The 19,566-nt window shown below is 41.9% G+C and overlaps 1 protein-coding gene across 1 annotated transcript in view; it reads left to right on the forward strand.

Moving 5' to 3' along the window:
• Window positions 1–791: 791 nt before the first annotated feature.
• The window catches only part of LOC146798602 (uncharacterized), a 97,311-nt gene continuing 78,536 nt past the window's right edge, over window positions 792–19,566 (forward strand). Inside the window, exon 1 of the mRNA XM_085627992.1 lies at window positions 792–854. Coding sequence (XP_085484118.1) covers window positions 838–854 — 17 coding nt within the window. The 5' untranslated portion in view covers window positions 792–837. The remainder of the gene's footprint in view (window positions 855–19,566) is intronic.

The raw sequence follows: 19,566 nt of genomic DNA on the forward strand, positions 1-19,566 counted from the left end.
CCGCAATGCACTGCTGACGACGTCACATAGTGACATGGTCAGTGGCATCACTGATGACATCCCTGATGACATCTCGAATGACATCCCTGGTGACATCACTACACTGTACATGTATACAGTAGTATTGTGGCATCAGAACACGTGGGTAATGGACATAAGCACCTCCTTGTGGCAACTCAACTCACCTGTGACCAAGGCTATATCAGCCGAAACGCGTAAGGACAGGCGTTTGCTGCACTTCCATAGAGAAAATAAATGTTTCGTTTTCTCTTCCGAAATCTGGCTCTGCATCTCTTTTTGGATTAATTAATAGGATCTTCATGCCTGCTCGCAAGTAGCCGCCCTGCAAGGTTGGTGGCCCCCTTAATGGAGTCTTGGTGTTTGGATAAGAGGAGTATGGAGGGGGCATGTTTGTAACGGACCGGACAAATTGGATTTCCCAGAGTATTTCTGGTTACGTGGCGAGAAAGGGAGAAGAGAGAGGTTAATGCCTCTCTTGAAACATTTTGGATGCCATTTTCATGACAAACTCCTCTTCGTTTTAACAATACTCACACAAGCATTTTCAACTGGGTATTAAACAGGATGCACGTCAAAGAATATGATTATGGTGCCTAAGGACGCTATGCAGTAAGATATATTAGGATCGCACCATTTCCATGAACTGTAATTACCATGTTGGTGCATCCTGGGACCAGTAGTATTGTGGCTTCAGAACACGTGGGTAATGAACATAAGCACCTCCTTGTGGCAACTCAACTCACCTGTGACCAAGGCTATATCAGCCGAAACGCTTATATATAAAACGAGAGAGAGAAAGAGAAAGAGAGAGAGAGAATGAATGAAGCAAACAGGTAACTCGTACTTGCAGTGTTATTTATACTCTACTGAACCATATGCAAAACAGCATCCTGACAAACACAGGCAAGGGTTGCAGCACTTTGCACCCTTGATTAATTAGCACACCAGCCTAAGAGCCATAAAAAGATTTGTTTCAGAAGTATACTTATCTTTTTCGCAGTTATTATTTGGCCCCTTCGGAGCAAACATAAAAAAATGCACTCAAAAACCAACCCTGTGCGTAATCTTCACCAACACGCTTCTGTCGGTTATAATTCATTCGAACCGGCAGTGACGTGTGCTTCCGGCATTTTGCTCTTCGCTTTTTAAAGTATTGTCTTTCCAGTAACGAAGATACATTTCTCAGTGTAATATGAGGACAAATTTCAAAAGGCCATTTGCAATGTGTCCCTCTACTGAGCGCTGAAGAAGCAAGCGTGCCTTAATCTTGGTGTATGAGTTGAGATTGAATGAGCTTCCTTAGGCGTAATTAATTCAGTGACTGTTTGACGAGAACAGCTAATTAATAATGCAGATATACCTCACAGTTTGTCGTCTTTACTGATTTTTATAAATACATACAAATAAAAAGTGATCTATTCCTTGTCTGTATTCAATTTTAAATATTTAAAAAAACTAGGCATTTTTTAAGGTTATTTTTAATGCTGCCCCTCGTGATTGCCCAGCACGCACTTGTCAGCATGGAACCAAAAAAGAGTTACGGAAATGGAGGGAAGATTTTCTTATGAGTTTGAAATAGTGTGGTTTTCTACATAATGCTCATGTTCTCATATGAATTCTATTTATTTCTAGTGTTTGGCTCCTTATAGTGTTAAAATTCATCAGACATCCAGATATAAATATACATTTCTGCAGAAATATATTATTTGTAGCTTCAATGTTTTCACAAAATGTAAAATAATATGGATAAAGACTAAAAATTAACAAATAATAAATATGGATATATACAGTTGGCAAGTAAAAAAATAAATGCCATGCAACTGGGAAGACACAACTGCAGTCCAAGTAAGTAAATAAAATAATTTCTAACCTGGGAGGCCCCTTCTAGGGATATATAGCATATAAGTGACCAAGGGCATATCAGCAACACCCGGCGATAATTATCGCTCAGCGCTCTTAGCGTGAGGATAATTATCGCCGGGTAACGTGGATTTTTATCGCTGAGATAGCGTGCTATTAGCAACGCTTATCTCCTCAGCGATAAAAATCCTCACGCTAACTGCCTAACGTGAGGTTATCGCTGGAAACCCAGTGATAATCTCACGCAATGTAGCGTTAGCTTGCTGATAGGGACTCAAAAACTTAGCCATGATATCCACCTTCCATAGGATATCATGGCTAAGTCAGTCCTGAAGCAGGCTTAGGGAAAGTAGCGATAACAGGGGTTATCGCTACATTTCCTGACGCTATGCTTCATAGCGTGGGGCTTGATGATAGGAGAAATGTCGCTTGGCGACATTTCTCCTGTCATGTTAGGTCAGGAACGCCCACTTTGCATCTCATTAGAGATGCAATGCTGGGCGTAAATAATCCCCACGCTAAAGCAAGGTTTCACGCGTTGCTAATTAGGCGATAAAATTATCGCTGCTTTTCGGCCGAAAACGGCCGCAAAAGCGGCGATAATTTTTTTTCGCCTGCTTGTAAATATGCCCCCAAGTTCTTATATAGCGCATAACGTCATAGGAATGGGCTTGTGCCCCTTTTGCTTGGTTTGTCTTTTCCTACTTCTAGGCGCTTACAAGAAACTAGATCATGATAGCTGCCGCACCAGGGAGCATCCCCTTTGGATTTTAGAGTAGAAGCTCTGATGCCAGAACTTATTGAGACAGATAGCGCCTACTACAGTCCCTTCTCTTAGACATCAAGGTGCTTTTTGTCCAACAATTACAATACCATGAGCATTGATATAGCACACCTGACAAACTGAACTGTCATTTGTTACAAGAACAGGTTGCATAGTTACCCTGTTCAGTTTTATGTGCTTGGAACTGATATGTGCTGGCGAGACTCAAACCTATGACCTTTAGTTTGCACACAACCTTCTTTGGTGTTTACACCCTCTGTGCTCCCTTACCACTTGCCCTTCGCGCCGGCATGCAGGGCAGCTGAACTCAGTTCTGTTGGCACTATGACTAGTCCTCCTTCTGTGTATTTAAGCCATATTTGAGCTCAGAATGGTCTTTGCCCAGATAAGAGGTACCACTATTTGGTTTTGTAATTATGCTCTGATAACAGCCCCAACATTCTCCCGAGTAAACCTTTTATCAGCCTAAGAGCTTTTACGGGAATGTACCTCAGACCAGTAAAGACTGGGCACACATTACTTTTTCAGCTTCTGAAACTCTGGACTACTTTGTAAAGGGCAAAATATCACAGCAGCAACAACATTTACCTATTTAATTCCACGTTTTTCTGAAGTCTCTTTGGGTTACAACACCATATGCTTATTGCTCCCTTTATAGAGTTACAGTAATTCATACCAATATGGTGGGTTGCAAACAGTGCTCATTTTCTAAAAATAAACAAAATCGTGCAAGGGCTCAAGGATTTTTTTAGGCGCCAGGGGCTGTCGCATTCCGGGGTTGCCAAATTCAAAGACTGCTTAGTTTTGCTTCCACTTCATGCCACTTTCTTCTACCACGTGGCATTTTTTGTCTCTTTATCCCACCCTTGCAGTTTCTTTTTCATTTCTACTTTTTTACCTAAGGCACTATTTTCCTATCTTTCTCTTCCCTCATCTGTCAATCTTTTCTGGCTTTCTCCTTATTGTTCTCTATTTAAATCTGATGCTAAAGTTGATGCTCAAAGTGAGTGCCTGTGCCAACTACCTGCAACCATTGGCACAAATTCAGCACTGTGGTAGAGGCCGGTGTTTCACTGCGTTGAATGAGTTTTGCCGCTAAGGTGCTCCAGAGAGATTACCGAATGATTCCATGCTACCACTGACACAAAGCTCCAGTCCTGTTCGTTTGACCATAATTGTTTTCAGGTTTGTTTGTGCAATAGATGCACTCTTATGCAAGGACTACAACTGCCAGAATGTTTTAGGCCACTAGTTCTTACCATTTTGACTTCAGCGGACCCCCCCCCCCCACTTAATCATTGCTGAAATTCAGAGACCCCCACTACGAGAACCCAGGGCTTTTTTCAATGTCCCCCTAGTTTTTGATCCCATTTTAACTACTAAATGCTGGTTTTCTGATTCTGATTGTGCCCTGGTGTCAGCTGACCAGACCCAGGCCTGTGCTCTGATAAAAAAGTACATGGTATTTAGGTGTAATTACAATTGGTACTGTCAACCTACCTGTAAGTGTCTAGTATATGGTAAGGCAAGTAGGTTTAGGGGCCCAGCAGATTTAATGCACTGAAGTGTGCACTGCTCTGTGGCCCTAAGTCATTTTAAAAGTCAGTACTGCTTTGCAGGCTATTTTTAAATTAAAATTATATGCACTCTCGACTTTGGAATTAAAGATACATCCAAAGTCTTAAACTACCTTATTTTTACATATAATTCACCTCTAAGGTCTTCCCTAGGTTCCCCCGGGGTTGGTTGTCTTGTAACCATAAGCAGGGACATTATAAAAGATGCTTTATAAGCCCTGGTGAGCGAACAACTGCCAATTTCATGTTTCCCCATTGTAGTACATTAGCTCTATAGGATAAAATGGGAAGGCTTCAATAAACTTTAATAAAGTGTACATATTGATGGGAACGAGGTAAAATGATACTTCAAAGTTTCAAAGTAACTAGAATTATTCCAACAACTTGCCAAGATTGGATGTATTATAACTATGACAAAAAATACGTTATGAAACTTACTTTTCTGTTGTGCCAGCGTCCACCATTCTAGCAGCCTTGTTTGATTGGCCAGCCTTTCACAGGCTGAGCCAAACAGCTCTGATGAGGTTTAAAGTAGCCTGCTTTGAGACAAAGGAGACATCTGGTGGGAGGAGAACTGCTGCTGCCAACCACAGGATAGGAAGGGGGCTGGGTAGCTTAACTGGTCTTCAAAGAGGGAATGACAGTTTAAGGCAGAAACAGGCCCACCGACAGAACCTGCACCCCCAGCCAGATGGTGAGCCCCAGTAATTGAATTAGCAGAGGGGCTTGGAGGGGAGTTTTAGGGAAAGTAAGCCACACCTGTAGGGTGAGTTGCCAGACTTTAACCTCCAGGAGAGATTTTATCAATTTTGGATTTTGACAAACAGTGCTTTCTGGGACAAAAATATGTCACACATTGGATGAAGTGGTCATACCTGAGGATGGCACCCTGTACCCCATTGGTCAGCGGTGCACCCCTGCTTGTCAACCCAGAAGCATGGATAAATATGGGAGACCTGCCCAGCAACTCTGACCTCTGCATTGAAAGTACAAGAAGAAGAAGGACTACCCTGCTGGACCCTTGGACTGCACAAGATAGGACTGCACTGATAAGGACTTCAGCAGCATCTCACTTTGGTCTTCAGCCCAAAAAGGACTTTGCCTTGCTGGGAAAGTTGAAGGAGTGGAACCCCTGAAAGCAACAGGTAAAAAGAGATCCACCTGCATCATCTCCACCAAGAAGAACCCATCAGACCACCTTTAACTGGACTTTTAAGGATTTGATCAGGTACATTGTGGAAATTGTAGTCCCAAAGTCCCAAGGAACAACACAGAGATTCTAGAATATTGGATTGGTGTTGTGGACACTTTGGATCCCCAAAATGACCTTCTGGAGGCATCTCCAGAAGTTTGAAATCATATGGAGAATTTTGACCAAAAAGCTACAAAGCTAAAGTGGACCGACCCGTCATCGGGAGTCAAGGCGGCGACGTCGAACCGCAACCAGGTGTGAAATTCAGGTTTGCCCCACTTAAGCTCCACAGCTTTTTGTCACCAACGAGACTTCCAGAAGTAGACTGAGGCATCCCAATGAAGCAACTCACCATAGTAAAACCCAAACTTGGTTTGCAGTGGTGACCCGCTCGATGTTGAGAGAAAAAGCTGAAAAAAAGTGTCTAAGTCAGAAGGTAAAATCTTGACCGGGCCCCACCACTCATTTTATTCGATATGGACTCCATTGCGGTTGCCCTGAAACTTTGGCTTTGTCCCAGTCTAGCGTGACTAGATGTCCCAAGTAGAATCTTTTGGCGTTTAAGCACTAGAAAGTGTTTATTCTTTAAAAATTCATATCTCTGTTTCCCTACATTGGATGTTTGTCATTTTGGTGTCATTTAAATCATAATAATACTTCCTATTTTTACAAATTGGTGTTGAATTTTTATTGTGTGTTGTGTCTTACTTATTGAATGTATTGTTGTTTTACATGCTTTACACACCTGTCTCCGAAGTTAAGCCTGCCTGCTCGCAGTCAGCTACCAAGGGTTGAGCAAGGGAATCATTTATTGAGACCTTGCCTGGACCTTGTATTGTGATTGTACCCTCATTACTAGTTGTAGGTACCTACCGACACCTACTAATAAACCACCTTTCAATACCCACTGAATCATTACTGATATCTACGGACCTCAATGAGTCATTAATGGAAGCTGGTTCAATTTTAATTGCTTGAACCGTAAAACAGTACACGAGAAAACAGACACAAGCATTCATCAAACAAACACACAAATGATTAATACTTAATATGATTCACAAACAAATATAAAAAAAATAATGTTAGTTTTAATGGGAAGGTAGGGATTTTTCTAAATTCAACTAAGGCCACCCATTGTCCATATTATATTCTGTTTGATACACTTGCACTGCTCCTCAATCTGAGGATACCAACTTAATTTTTAACCTTACATTACCAGAACTTTTGCATTTACAGATCGTTGTAATATTTAAATTTTTTAATTTTTCTGCTTTATTTATGTACACTTTATTAATGTGTTAATATTATTTAATTTTCTAAGCAGTCACGGACCCCTTGTGTAGGCTTTGCAGACCCTCAAGGGTCCCCGGACCACTGGTTAAGAACCACTTCATTAGGTTATTCAGCAAAAAACGAGAGTGCGGCACTATGTCCTTCTAAACATGGAGCCATCTAATAGCCTAAACAGTGGCTTTGAGTCATCTGGTATACATACCAGTGAATCTCACATATAGCATGACATGATTCATTCACAACTCTACTAACCAGTTAGACGCCACATGCCTCCACTTCCATTAAAGGTAACTCCACCGGTGAACAAACAGCCATGTTATCTCTTAAAAGCTGATAACACCATTTACAAGGCGTGGTACAATCTTTGGGTTTGTCTTGAAAATTACTTTATAACTCTATATATCGTGCCTGTTGTTGTAGCATGACATCCAGAATTGTGGTAAGGGCAAGAGGGTGAGAAAGTTGGTGTGCCAGTTGTTTTCCTGATATATGCTTGCAGCACGTTTTTAAAGTTCAACTTTTTCAAGGTACGTTTGGAATGAAGCCATGCATTCGTTATGGCGAAAATTACTCGTCACAAGATGATCGAGTTCAAAAGCAGACAGCCAACCAGGGGAAAGCCTAACCTCAGCAATCAGTGTGCTTTAAGTCTATAAGTGGGCAATTTGAGTTTTTTACCTGCCACTTTTTACTCTTTTGTAATTTTTATACTGGTTTTAGAAAGTTTTATTTGAAGCAACTATTTTTAGAATATAAGACATACAATACAAGAGCCGCAATACAATTGTTGTTTGATTTGGCTTCCCCGAATGTGTGCTATCGTGTGGCCACCTACATTTTAAAATGTATCTGGCACAGGAAATCAATTATTATATGATTCCCTCCTTTCGTTATCCCCGTTCTCCCGTTGGCTGTTACATTTTATGACTATTGGTGATTTACTGTCGAGTTACATTGTTTGTTGTGTATTTATTTTTGCACTGGCATTTGTACAAACCCTTATTATAAACAAACTGCTGCTAAAATGTCAAAACTGAATTAACTCCCCCCTTAACAACTACTGCTAAAATGTATTTAATGATCAAATTTAACTCTGTACACAAAGTGATATACTTTATTGATTTAACAATATTGGCATGGATAGTGATGTAATTTTAAATGTTTCATTATTTAACTTTCATAAATTTGAATCTTAACTGTCTTGATGTATGTTGCTATATGGTTGTACTTGTACAAACCGAATAAAGCATTTCTGACTGACTGACTGACTGAGTTTTTTACCTCTCCCAAATAAATCTGTGTGGATTTCTTGAATGGAGGTTCTTGAGAGCACACACAGAATCAAGAAAAGCCTTTTAATAGAGATACATTAACTGGCTTACTCAGGGGCACCAGACTGTGGAGAACCATTTCCCTTTCTGTATTGCATTGCACTATTTACATTGTGCTTATTACCCATAACTAGGGCGCTCAAGCACTTACCTACACTCATAACCCTCTCCTTCGTGTGGGATATATGGTTGGAATCATGTTGTCTGTTTTGAGCCTCTGCATGAGTGTTTGTTTGTGGTGAATGAGTGACTAAAGGTGCTGTTAGTGTTATCCTGGTATGCTGCACTTGGCAGTGTTATGGATGATGGTGTGTGAAAGAAAGCTATGCAGTTTATGATTAGTAGTAGTGGGCCTGCATCTGTGATAACCTCTGCATGTCTCATTAGCATGTTTATCATTTCTTAACATCCTGGGTCTAAATTTATATACTGAAAATGACAGAATGAACGGGGTTACATGCATTTTTATAGCTCTTTATTATAGCTTATCAACTATATGTGTCAAGAAATGGTCAGAATATTGAGTTATTCTAACTCAACATTACCATTTAAACCAATGGCAAAGCCAAGACCTTCCTTCCTTTTTGATTGTTATAAGTGAGCCCTAAGGCAGATCTACTGAGATGTACAGGGAGGGTGAATTTTATTTAAAAAAAGAACATGTGTTTTACTATCATATGTCCTGACAGTAAAAACCCTGTATTGTCGGTTTTACTGTGGAAAGACTAGCAGCCCCATTAGTGAGTTTGGAGGTACAGGCTGACAGCTGAGCAGTGCTAACTTCCTAACAGGACAACTTAACATGTTACTTCAAGGTATCAAACAAATTAGAACATTAAACCTGACTTTTGGTCAAGTCAAATTTAATGTAACTTTTGTACAAATGGCAACTTTGGAAAGTTGTCATCTCGTTGCCCAACATTTTCAGTAGCCTATTGTGGCTGCATACAAGCTACTGTCCTTGAGACAGCCTTCTGCACTCCACAGGGGAAGTGAGAACGACCCTCAGGAAGAGGAACAAAGGACCTGCTAAGGATGAGACGTGTGATATCCTCCTGGCAGGATGACCAACGTGGGTGTGAGTTCAAAAAGAAAACTTTAAAGGGGGAGCCGCCATTGAAGGGCAAAGGGTAGTCACACATGGAAGGGGCTGTTCTTTTGTTTTAGCAGACAGGCTGGCGTCTTGGGCATAGAGGGAGAGGTCATTGTCAAACCAGTTTTTTAGAGTGCGTGTAGCCCCAGGAAGCCACACCTCTGGGTTGGTATAGGGAGCTCCATGCAGTTAAAGGCTCTGCTATTATGGGGAGCGGGCAGAATGAGGCATATTGGGCTAACGTGATACCACACATTGCAGGAAGCCATCTGCGGATGGAAGGGCACCTTGTAGCTCATTAGCTTCTTAGTCGCCACAACCTCTGAGGCTCATAGTGGGCATACAAGTGGAACCCCTGGGCCCAAGACCTCAAATCCAATCCATACTGGAGAGAAAACCAAAGAAGGACTGCCCTGTTGTTTCCTGAACCCAGTAAAGAGAGGCTGCACCAAAGGTTTGACTGCACCTGCTTCACCTTGAGCTAGCAATGAAAGGACTGTGCCTGTGATGTCTCAATCACAGAAAAGTCGCCCCCAAGACAGAGAAGGTGACTCAATGAGTCAATTGGCTGATTTCCTGCTACAGCCACAGAATCATAAAAGCCTTGAGAGCCCAGCGCCAATAAGCCTGTCCACCACTGGATGCGGAGGCTGAAAAATCGACTCCCAAACTTCAAAAGATGCATCTGAGTCTGCTGGACCTAGGAGAGTGTAATTTAGTCACCCAGATAGAATGAATTGCAATTTACAGAGAACCACTGGTTTTGCTGTAACCAGAGACCAGTAGATCAGTGGCAACTGGTTTTGTGCTGGACTTCACCCAGACTTCGTGGAGCATCAACCCATGAGGCTAGAGTCACCCCATGCATGTGGACCAAGGGACGGCCACAAGAAGCCTGCTCAGCATCCTTGAACATCTTTAGCATCTCTTAACCTTTGCATCAGGGCCACTTCATAGACATCTATGGCAGTTCGCCCATAGGACCTGGAACTGGAATGGAGACTGCTTAGACCCAGAGGAAACTGTTCAACTGGACCTAACAGGCCTCTTTGACTGGCTACCTGACAGTGTTAGTCTCAACAAGAGTGCCCAATCTAGCTGTTTTCAAGTCACTGTTGCAACTAGCCATAAAAAGCAAGTTGCGGTAGATTACAAAGATTGATCGCATTTAGTGAAAAACAGTGATTTATTGTTTCTTTGAAAATCCTCATCTCCGAAGCCCTCCAGGGGGGTTTTGTAATAGAGGTGTCTTTGTAAAGATGAAAATACACCCTATTTTGATAAAGTAGTGTCACATTTTTATTGTGTTGCATTTTCAACTTGTTCAACTGTGTTGATACTTCTTAGTGCTTTACTCTTGTTTGTTTGGTAAAGCTAGACTTTTCTGAGCCACTGCTGCCCAGGACTGAGCTAAAGTTTTATAAACAAACTTGACTGGACCTGATATGGAATTGTGCCTTTATTATATCGTGAGGTGGCACAACCACACCATATAAAAACCACGTTCCTTACACCACTAATATCGGTGATGTTATGATTGCACAGATGGAATATCCAGAGAGGTTATCTCTGCCTTGTGTAAGTGAAAGTTGGTTTTACGCAAAAGCAACTATCCACTAAAATTGAGAATTGGCTATCCCATCGCAAAGAGCAGGGGTGTGTTTTACCTAGAATTCATTATCCCAGCCTGTGGTCGGCACATACCTGTTGTAGGTTAGCCCTGACATAGGTGTTGGTACCGCTAGGATTCTTCTTTTACATAGGAGTTACATAGGAGTTGCTAAAGGGATCAGCGGTTATGTGAGAGTCTGGTTTCAGGCCCTAGGCCTTGTCCAGACCCTGACAGGCCCAAATAGTGATGCTCTTCAACGGCTGGGCTTTATCTGAATGACCTGGGATCCATAGGGCACTGGAGAGGAGTTGAAAGCCCTCATAATGTGAACAAGTCCTAAAGCCTTAAGATGGCACATGTACGCTTACCAACTGAGCTGGAAGCCTTCGCTAACTATGTGATAAGGTTGCTCAAGGACTCAATCCTTGGCTCAGGCCTCAGGCATACCTCAGACAGCAGTGCAAAATGGTAAATCTGGGGTTAAGGCCTTGTATTGTATCTCTGAGATTCAGTGGTTGAGGGGGTGCACCAATCAAGTGAAGTGAATATATAAACCATTTTATATTAGAAAAGGCCTGTAAAACAGCTTGCAGTTGTTAAAAATGTCACAAAGGCATCACAAAACTCCACTACCCCTACCATTTGAGCAAAGTAGCTGCATATGTCTTCATGCAAGTTTAATGAGATTTTGCAGGCACTTTCCATTGCTCAACTTAGCTAGCTTGACAGGAGAGGACATCTTTATATTTTCACCTGGATAGGGTTGATAACAGTGGCTTAGCAAGGGTATTCTAGGTCTTAATGAAAGCAAAGAAAATACCAACTTACCCAGTGGTGGTGATATATGTATACATGTATGTGGTATTACTATAAGGCAAATTTAGATTTTTCACAGCCTGGTGGGCAAAAAATCTGGATTTTATTAAGGACACGGAGGCCAAGATTATGCAAATCTCCTTTATTGCCACAACTCAACAGTAACAATGAATAGAATATAGAACTCAAAGCAACATTCCATATAGTATATAGAGCATGAGCACACATCAGTCTTCCTTCTTTGTGTTAGTCCAATGCTGCGAACAATAAACATATCTTGAAAATGACGTGAAGAACTTTCATTAAACAGGAGTAATGCATAGGCGGATTATTCTGTAAGAAAAAAGACACAATAGGTCAAGATGAATAAACCCTGGGCGGGTCAAAAGTGGTGGGATAATCTTGGCCTCCGTGTCCTTAATAAAATCCAGATTTTTTGCCCACCAGGCTGTGAAAAATCTAAATTTTATGGCACGACACGGAGGCCAACATTATGCAAGTTTAAAGTGAATTAAACACATTGTCAATCACATTATTGATTGGCCTAAAGTAACATTTTTGAAACATACTTTCATTCGACCAATCAGCGGCTCTAAGGATATCTTGCAGTCCACCTCCTAACATAAAAGCTTTAGAAGCTGAAGCGCCTCTGAGGGAATGTGCGCCGAAAATAGAGACATCAACACCACTCTCTTTCATCACTTCTTTCACCCATCTTGCAAGCGTGGGAGATGATACAGATTTATGTGGGAATCTGTGAGAGATCAATAATTGCGTTCCAGTACCTCTCAAGGAGTCGGTTCTCTTTTCATACTCTTTCAAGCATTTGACAACGCACAAACTTTCATTCGAAGAGAAGAAAGGATAGAAAATCGAAGATGACATAGTCTTAGTTCTTTTCCTAAGATAAAAACAGACTCCCTCAGGTTGGTAAGCTCTGCTACAAACATCCAAAGCTTTCACATCAGAAGTTCGTCTAAAAGAAACTAGGCAAAGTAATACAGTAAGTTTATAAGAGATACGTTTAAGAGAAAGCTCAACATTGTCCCCCCAAGAGGATATAACTTGTAAAACATTTCTAACATCCCATAAGGCAGTATATTTTGGAGTTGGAGGATTAAGAACTTGCATGCTTCTCATAATTTTCTTAGTTAAAAGGTTTTGTCCCACCGATACGCCATCAACCAAGCAATGGCCTGCAGCAATTGCAGATCTATAGACATTAACTGTTCTGTAAGATAGGCCAGAAGAAAAAAGTTCTGATAGAAAATTAACTACGTGAACTAAATCAATTGAAACGGGATCATAATGTTGTTGAATACACCAGCGAACCCATTTATTCCATGCCAGTCGATATGCCTTTCTTGTTCCAGATGCCCAAGACTCAGATATGAGTTGGAAAGCATCTTGCGAAAGGCCTGGGGTTCTCCATTGACGCCTGAAATCTTCCATGCCGTCAAAGTCAAGAGACCCTGGTCTATGAGAGGATGAGAATCGCCCTCTGGGCCCCGAAGAATCTGCAAGATAAGTGGGGGTATTGGTCGTGATAGCTTTGTAAATGACACATCTGATGGTGCGGGCTGGCATGGGGAGCCATTGGAGTACCATCAGCTTGGGGGTGATGGGATCATATTTCTTCATGCACTGGGTGGGACATGCTGCAGCGTGTAGGTTGTCCTTATGGTGTGCCAGTGTGGAGTCTGCGAGGACATGGTGCATGGGGTTACTACCATTAAAATGCAAGATTACAATGGCTTGAATTGCAGTTCTGAAGTCACTTTCTTTAGAAGAGGAACGTGGTACCAGGCCGTCTCTGTTTTTCGTAACTAGGAAAAGATAACCATAATTGGGGTACAATGGTCCCACTGGTGCCCTACAACCTTTGCTCCTGTTGTTTCTGGGTTTAAAGGGAGGGCGTGGTATGAGTAGCTATTACTGCTGCAGTGCTTCAGCTAGCACTCATTGTTTACTAATATGCTGCACCCTTTACTTGCATTGAAGCTTTGGTATCTGATATTTGTGTTTGTTAAGTAACACCTAGCTCCCTCAAGTTTGAAACAATGATTGATACATTTATAAACAGTCGTGAAGCAACAAGGTCAATGTTTGCAACTTTCTGCAAACTCATCTAGGTGAAAGGGCTACTGGGAGTGTTAGGGCTACAAAATGACTTGAAGTAAAAGGGAGCAAACTCTGTAAATCCTTGGATTTTAGTTGACAAATTGTTGTTTTCAGAAGCGTTAGGTAAAGGTGTTCAAGTGAACAGGCTAAGACTACAACTCCCATGAAGCTTCAGAGCTCATTACGAGTTTGTCAGACTAGGAGGGATATTTATCGCACGTTGTAAACACCACTACCCCAGGCTGGTAATTAAATAACACCTGTTACCAGTTTTTAAAAGGGAAATGGGGAATGACACGCTGAATCGATTTTTAACACACCGAATTCCACATATTTCGCCTTTTCACTCGGCCCTAATGTGCCATGTACAGGGCCAGCTTTAGGGCAGTGCGACTGGTGCTGCCGTACTGGGTGCTGACCTGTGGAGGGGGCGCTGACTCAGGTGGGGCCGCTGTGTTTAGCAATGATTGGAGAGATGAGGGGCACTTTCGCCTGGTGGTAGTGAGAGAATTGGAGGAGGCGGTCATGGGGAGTGGGGGCACCAAATATGATTGTCGCACCAGGTGCCACCAGTGCTAAAGCCAGCCCTGGCCATGTATGACCTGCTGGCATTTGTAATTTATCAGATGGAATTATAAGAGTGTGATAATTATCACCTAACTCGTAAATCCGATGCCTGTGCAAACTTATGTTTGTACAGGGATCGGAATTTAGCCTATAACTCATAATAAGGGCCTAAGCAATTCACGTTTTACTATCAGGGGTAGCAGAAAGTCGGTGTAAAGTTTAATACTTTATTCAAATATATAGTTCAGGGATGGATCCCTGTTTCTCAGCCCAATTTATTTCTGCAAAGAGCATTGATTTTAGAGCTCTATCCTGAGCCATTCGGATTTGAAGCTAGGTCTTCTAAATGATGCTTTGTTCACCTGTATTTATGTGGTTATGCAGAAATCTATGATCATTCAGTTCTGTCTACCCATTATAACTTAGGGCCTCATTTATGGGTTTTTTGCCATAGGGTAGCGTTGCAGGCCTTGCTGCGCTGCCCTACGTCAAAAGAAAAGAGCAGGAATGCAACGTATCTATTAGTTACAGAGCATTCCTGTCCTTTTCCCCTGCGCCGGCACACAATGGGCTGCCGTGCACCAACGCAGGCACCTGTGTACCATGGTGCAAAGGTGCCTTCGTTGTGGTGATGATTATTTTTTTGCAGGAAGGGAAACCTTCCAGCACAAAAAGAATCAAAAGAGGCTTTTTCCTGATTCTATGTGTGCTGCAGAATGCAGCAAACATAGAAAGAGGAAAAACGAGGAGAAATAAAGATATTTTTCGTGGTTGTGCCACCCTTCCACTTCCCCTGGGGAGGTGTATTTTTTTGGCGCTGCCTCAGACTTTCGATTTCTCGTAAATCTGGGGCAGTGTCAAAAAGCCATGGATGTTGCTGGGAACGCCCCCAGCAACACCCATGGCACGCCCCTTTCACTCAGTTTTCTACATGAAAGGGGCACGTATTTATAAGGCCATGAAAAGCCATGTAACGTGGCCTTATAAATATGCCAGTGGCACATTGCACCACCGGAACATCAAAAAAGTGATGTTCCGGCAGCTCAAAAGTGCAGTTGATAAGTCTGGCTTAGTTGATAAGTCTGGCTTAGCTAGGCTATTTCCTATGCCCAACTTTCACACTCATGTTCAGATGCGCCTGGCACCCAGTGCACAGCATGCTCTGGGTGCTGGGCCACCAAACCAACTGCACACAGCCTTTGGCCATGGTGGTGGGATCTGGAGCCTGCACCAGCCCCCATGCCACTGAAACAGAATTAGTTATGGTCTCAGCACAGGCTTGGCCAGAGGCCAGCGCTGGAGCCATCCACCGAGCTCACAGTGGGCTATTTTTGCCATGCACAACTGGACATCAAATATTTTTATTTTTAGCTTTATTCCAGAATTTGAAAAAATATCGGATTAAAAAAAACGCAACTTTATTTGTGAAAATTGGATCAATGACTCCCACAATAAAAATGGTGCTGCTTTTCTTTAGATGGCAGCATCTGCCCCTCAGGGTTGGGAACCGCATCCCACACCCACCATCGGGTTAGGCGATGTTCACATAACCCGCTTATAATTCCTCTGTTGCTTTTTATGAGGACATATGGATTGGTGCATGGTATCCCATAATTGTTGCTGCACTATACATTTTCTGTTGCCATCAGTTTGCTTAGATTCCTGAATTCTCCAAGAGTCCTGCAATGGAAAGAGCAGAAAAAGGCCCCCTCGTCCAATGGAATTTGCATATTCTTTAGAATTTATTATCCTCAGAGAACTCGAAGATCTGGTCAACATATTCAAAAGTCTTTGTCAGGTAAGCCTTCGAGGCCACTCAGCACCTTTTCATAACACCAGTTTCTCAGAAACTACTGAACACACTTACACCAAACAAAGCAAAGGAAACCTCTTAGTAAAGTTCTATTTTCATGCCAAGTTGGTTGAAATTACATTCAGCAGTTTCTGCTGTTGTAAAGCGTTCCATAGGTGTTAATATTGAAAATGTAAAAATTTTAATTGCCTCCATTATTTCTTCACCTCTTATTGGCTATGCACAAACTTGGCATGCCTAAGCATGGGCATTGAGCATCTGATTAGAAAGTTTCGTGCATATGTTTCAAATGGTGCTCAATATATAAAGAAACAAAAAAATGGTTTCTTATGACCCCAAACCCTAACCACAACTATATGGTGGGTATCAGCACTGTGGTGACAGGACCTGCCTGGAAATGCTCCCTGTTTAATTTGCTAACTGGCTGCCAAAATTCTTTCAGATTCATCAAACAGCTCAAAGTGAATAGATATTTTATGGCCTCTTAATAATTGTTGCCCACATTGACAGATCTGCTCAAAACTTGATAAAACACACAGAAAGCTAAACCTCGTAAATGTCTACTAAACTGTATATGGCAGTGCCAAATTTCATTAGGAAATGAGCACTTATTTTACGCCTCCTTTAAATTTGTACCCCAAAGATGGAACTCCATGAAATTGGGAAAACCAAGAACAGGCTTAACATGCCAAGTCTTTTCCAAATTTCTTGCTGATCTATCAAACATTGCCAAAGCAATTAGCAAATCAAAAACATATTGAGTCATTGACACACCCTTTAACGTTGCCCCACCACCGTCACAGGATCAACACAAAACCTTAAACTCTTGCACTGGATGTAGCTTAGTAACTGCTAGGGGTGTGCGGCATTCGACTCTGTGGAATTCCACGGAATTCCATACAAACTCTGCGAGATTCCATTGAGTTCTTACAACGAGCAGAAATAGGCAAGTTAAGCTGGTTGCGCTGTGATTTGGCACCTGTAGCGTGCTCCATGCTGAACAAACAGCGCTAGTGGCACCGCGCGGTGTGCCAGAGGGTGCAGCTACTTGAGTTGATTTTATGGCCACTCGAGTAGATTTTCTACCCAAGCGACAGCCTTTTGACCGCGAACGTGACCGCCTGCGAATGCCTGTGTTAGAAAAACCTCACCAGATGTCCTCCTAGCGACCGGAAATTGAGCTAGGGGGCGCAAAATCTCACTCATGCTCACCAACCTACGTTCTGGAGACTCGCCCCAAAAAAAGATTAACATAGTGCTAAATTTATTAGCAAATGAAAGTTTTTTTGTTGATCCTTTTTTACAGGGGCCCCTTGATGGATAGCGCGAATCTGAAATTACCAAAACTGATCCTAACATACTGTCTGCCAAATATCACACATAGTCATCAAAGGCTGCAAAACATATAAGTATATCTACAAATGTTCTTTTCAACTGACAAGATATTACTCTTTCAAAGCCACCCATTGCATCTTTCAACTGCTCTTATCACAAAAAAGGTGTGGCAAAAATTAGTTTGGCCGTTTTTGCTGTAGATGCAAACAAAATTTCCTCTGGTGGTAAAATAAGGAAACAAATCTCATTTGACCCCACCTTTAACTTTTTTTCCTGCACTGAAGTGCACAAAAGTTGACAAACTGGACCTTAGATGCCTATGCTAAAACAAAATGCCAAATCTGGTGCAGATCTGTCCATATGGACCAAATGAAAAAAAAATGTTTAATGGAAAGTGCAGCTGAACTATAACAACACAGTGTAATATTCAGTATTTATGCAGATGTGCAGAGTGTAATATGCTATTTATTGACATTGTTGAGTGTGATGATGGGCAAGACTCAAAAGAGGTGAGCCTCAAGTGCGTAATGATGCCTATTGATGCACAGAGTTGGGTAATGGCAGCTACAACAGCATCGCCTCCCCTGCTGAAAGTCAGCAGAGGAAAAGGGTAAAAATAAAATGATAATAAAATATTTTTATTATAATTTTATTTTTCGCCCTGCAGGCTGCAAATGAGAGCCGAGGGAGGGGCCTGGCCACCCACACTGACGCTGCAGCACCACGGAGGAGGGGGGTGTAGTGGGCATTTCTCCAACCAAGCTGTGTTGTACAGCTGGATGGAGAAACCAACACAAGCTCCCAGTCTATGTCTGAGCGCTGAGCCGAGGTGCTCAGCCAATCCCTGGGCTGCTCCCATGCTGGGAATAGTATTCCCAGCATGAGAGCAGTGCTGGGATTGGGAGCTGGGAGCCTGCACAGTGTGCAGCAGTTCCTGGACGGGACTCAAGGCTCGGGAGAAAAGGGGCGGCCATCGGTGCAAGGTAAGTGCAATTTCTTTATTTAAAATGATGGTTTTTTTTTTGTTAGTGTTCCCCCCCCCCCCTGCGCCACCACTTCGCAATATCAGTGGCCGCTACTGGAGGTATGTCTTTGGAAACATGCGGTTCATTCAAGTTTTTTCAGAGCATACTTGATAGCAGTAATCTCCAAAACGACTAAATCCTATTTAATATAGGTATGAATGCCAAAAATTAAATTTGCAAATTAAGGACTTGAGTGTAGCAAAGCATATTTCCTTAGAAATAAGGTGCACATTTTGTCCTCAAAGTAAGAGAGTATGTACCTGTTTGCTTGCTTTGTGCATAAGTGCTTTTCTTTTTTGCAGGCAGCATGCATGGATTTGATGCCCGATTCTTGTAAAGTAAAAGTACAAATTTCTTGTTAAGTTGAGGTACTCAGCATTGTTATCTCAAAGTCTGTTATGAAGTTATGTGGTTATACTGAACAAGCAGCTACCTACATCATTATTATATGAAATGTTTTATTGATGTCATATCTAAAAAAAATTCACAATTGCTTTATTAACCTTCTTGCTTTCTCAAATATGCTTGAAAATGCACCATTGGCCTACTCTTTTTCAAAATGTTCTCGGGGGGGATAACCACCCCTAACCCGCCATATGACAGTTGGGCTTGCTTCCTCTCCACTGGGCACTCATCACAAACGTTTACACCCCCACCACTTTCAAATGTCACCAGCTGCCACAGGAAATACCAGCTTTGAAACCACTGAAAAACATTCAATATGAAGATATATCCATGGTAAAAAAAATATATATGTATTACCCAGTCGCTGTTGCCACTTGGTAGTTAGTTTGGTATGCATTTTCATAAGAAATGGCTTTTTTTTTAGTTTGCTAACAATTTTGCCACCATTTGTTGAATCTTCATGAAACTTTCTCAAAAAGTGCTCTTTTTTGCAAAGTGTGTGCCTGGAAAGTTTTGAGTGATCCATTAAGCATGGGCTGAGAAAAAAGGGAGGTCCCCAAACGCAAAATACCCATGCATTTTCCATAGACTTTTTTGAACAGCGCTAAAGCAAAAACTGCTGAATAGAATTACGGCAAATTTGTCAGGAAGCTAGATCTTGGCCAGTAAGTGTGCTTTTTGTGATTTGGTGTAAATCCCTTAAATATTTTTTGAGATATTA

Source organism: Triturus cristatus, chromosome 9, assembly GCF_964204655.1.
Source record: "Triturus cristatus chromosome 9, aTriCri1.1, whole genome shotgun sequence".
Taxonomy (NCBI): Eukaryota; Metazoa; Chordata; class Amphibia; order Caudata; family Salamandridae; genus Triturus; species Triturus cristatus.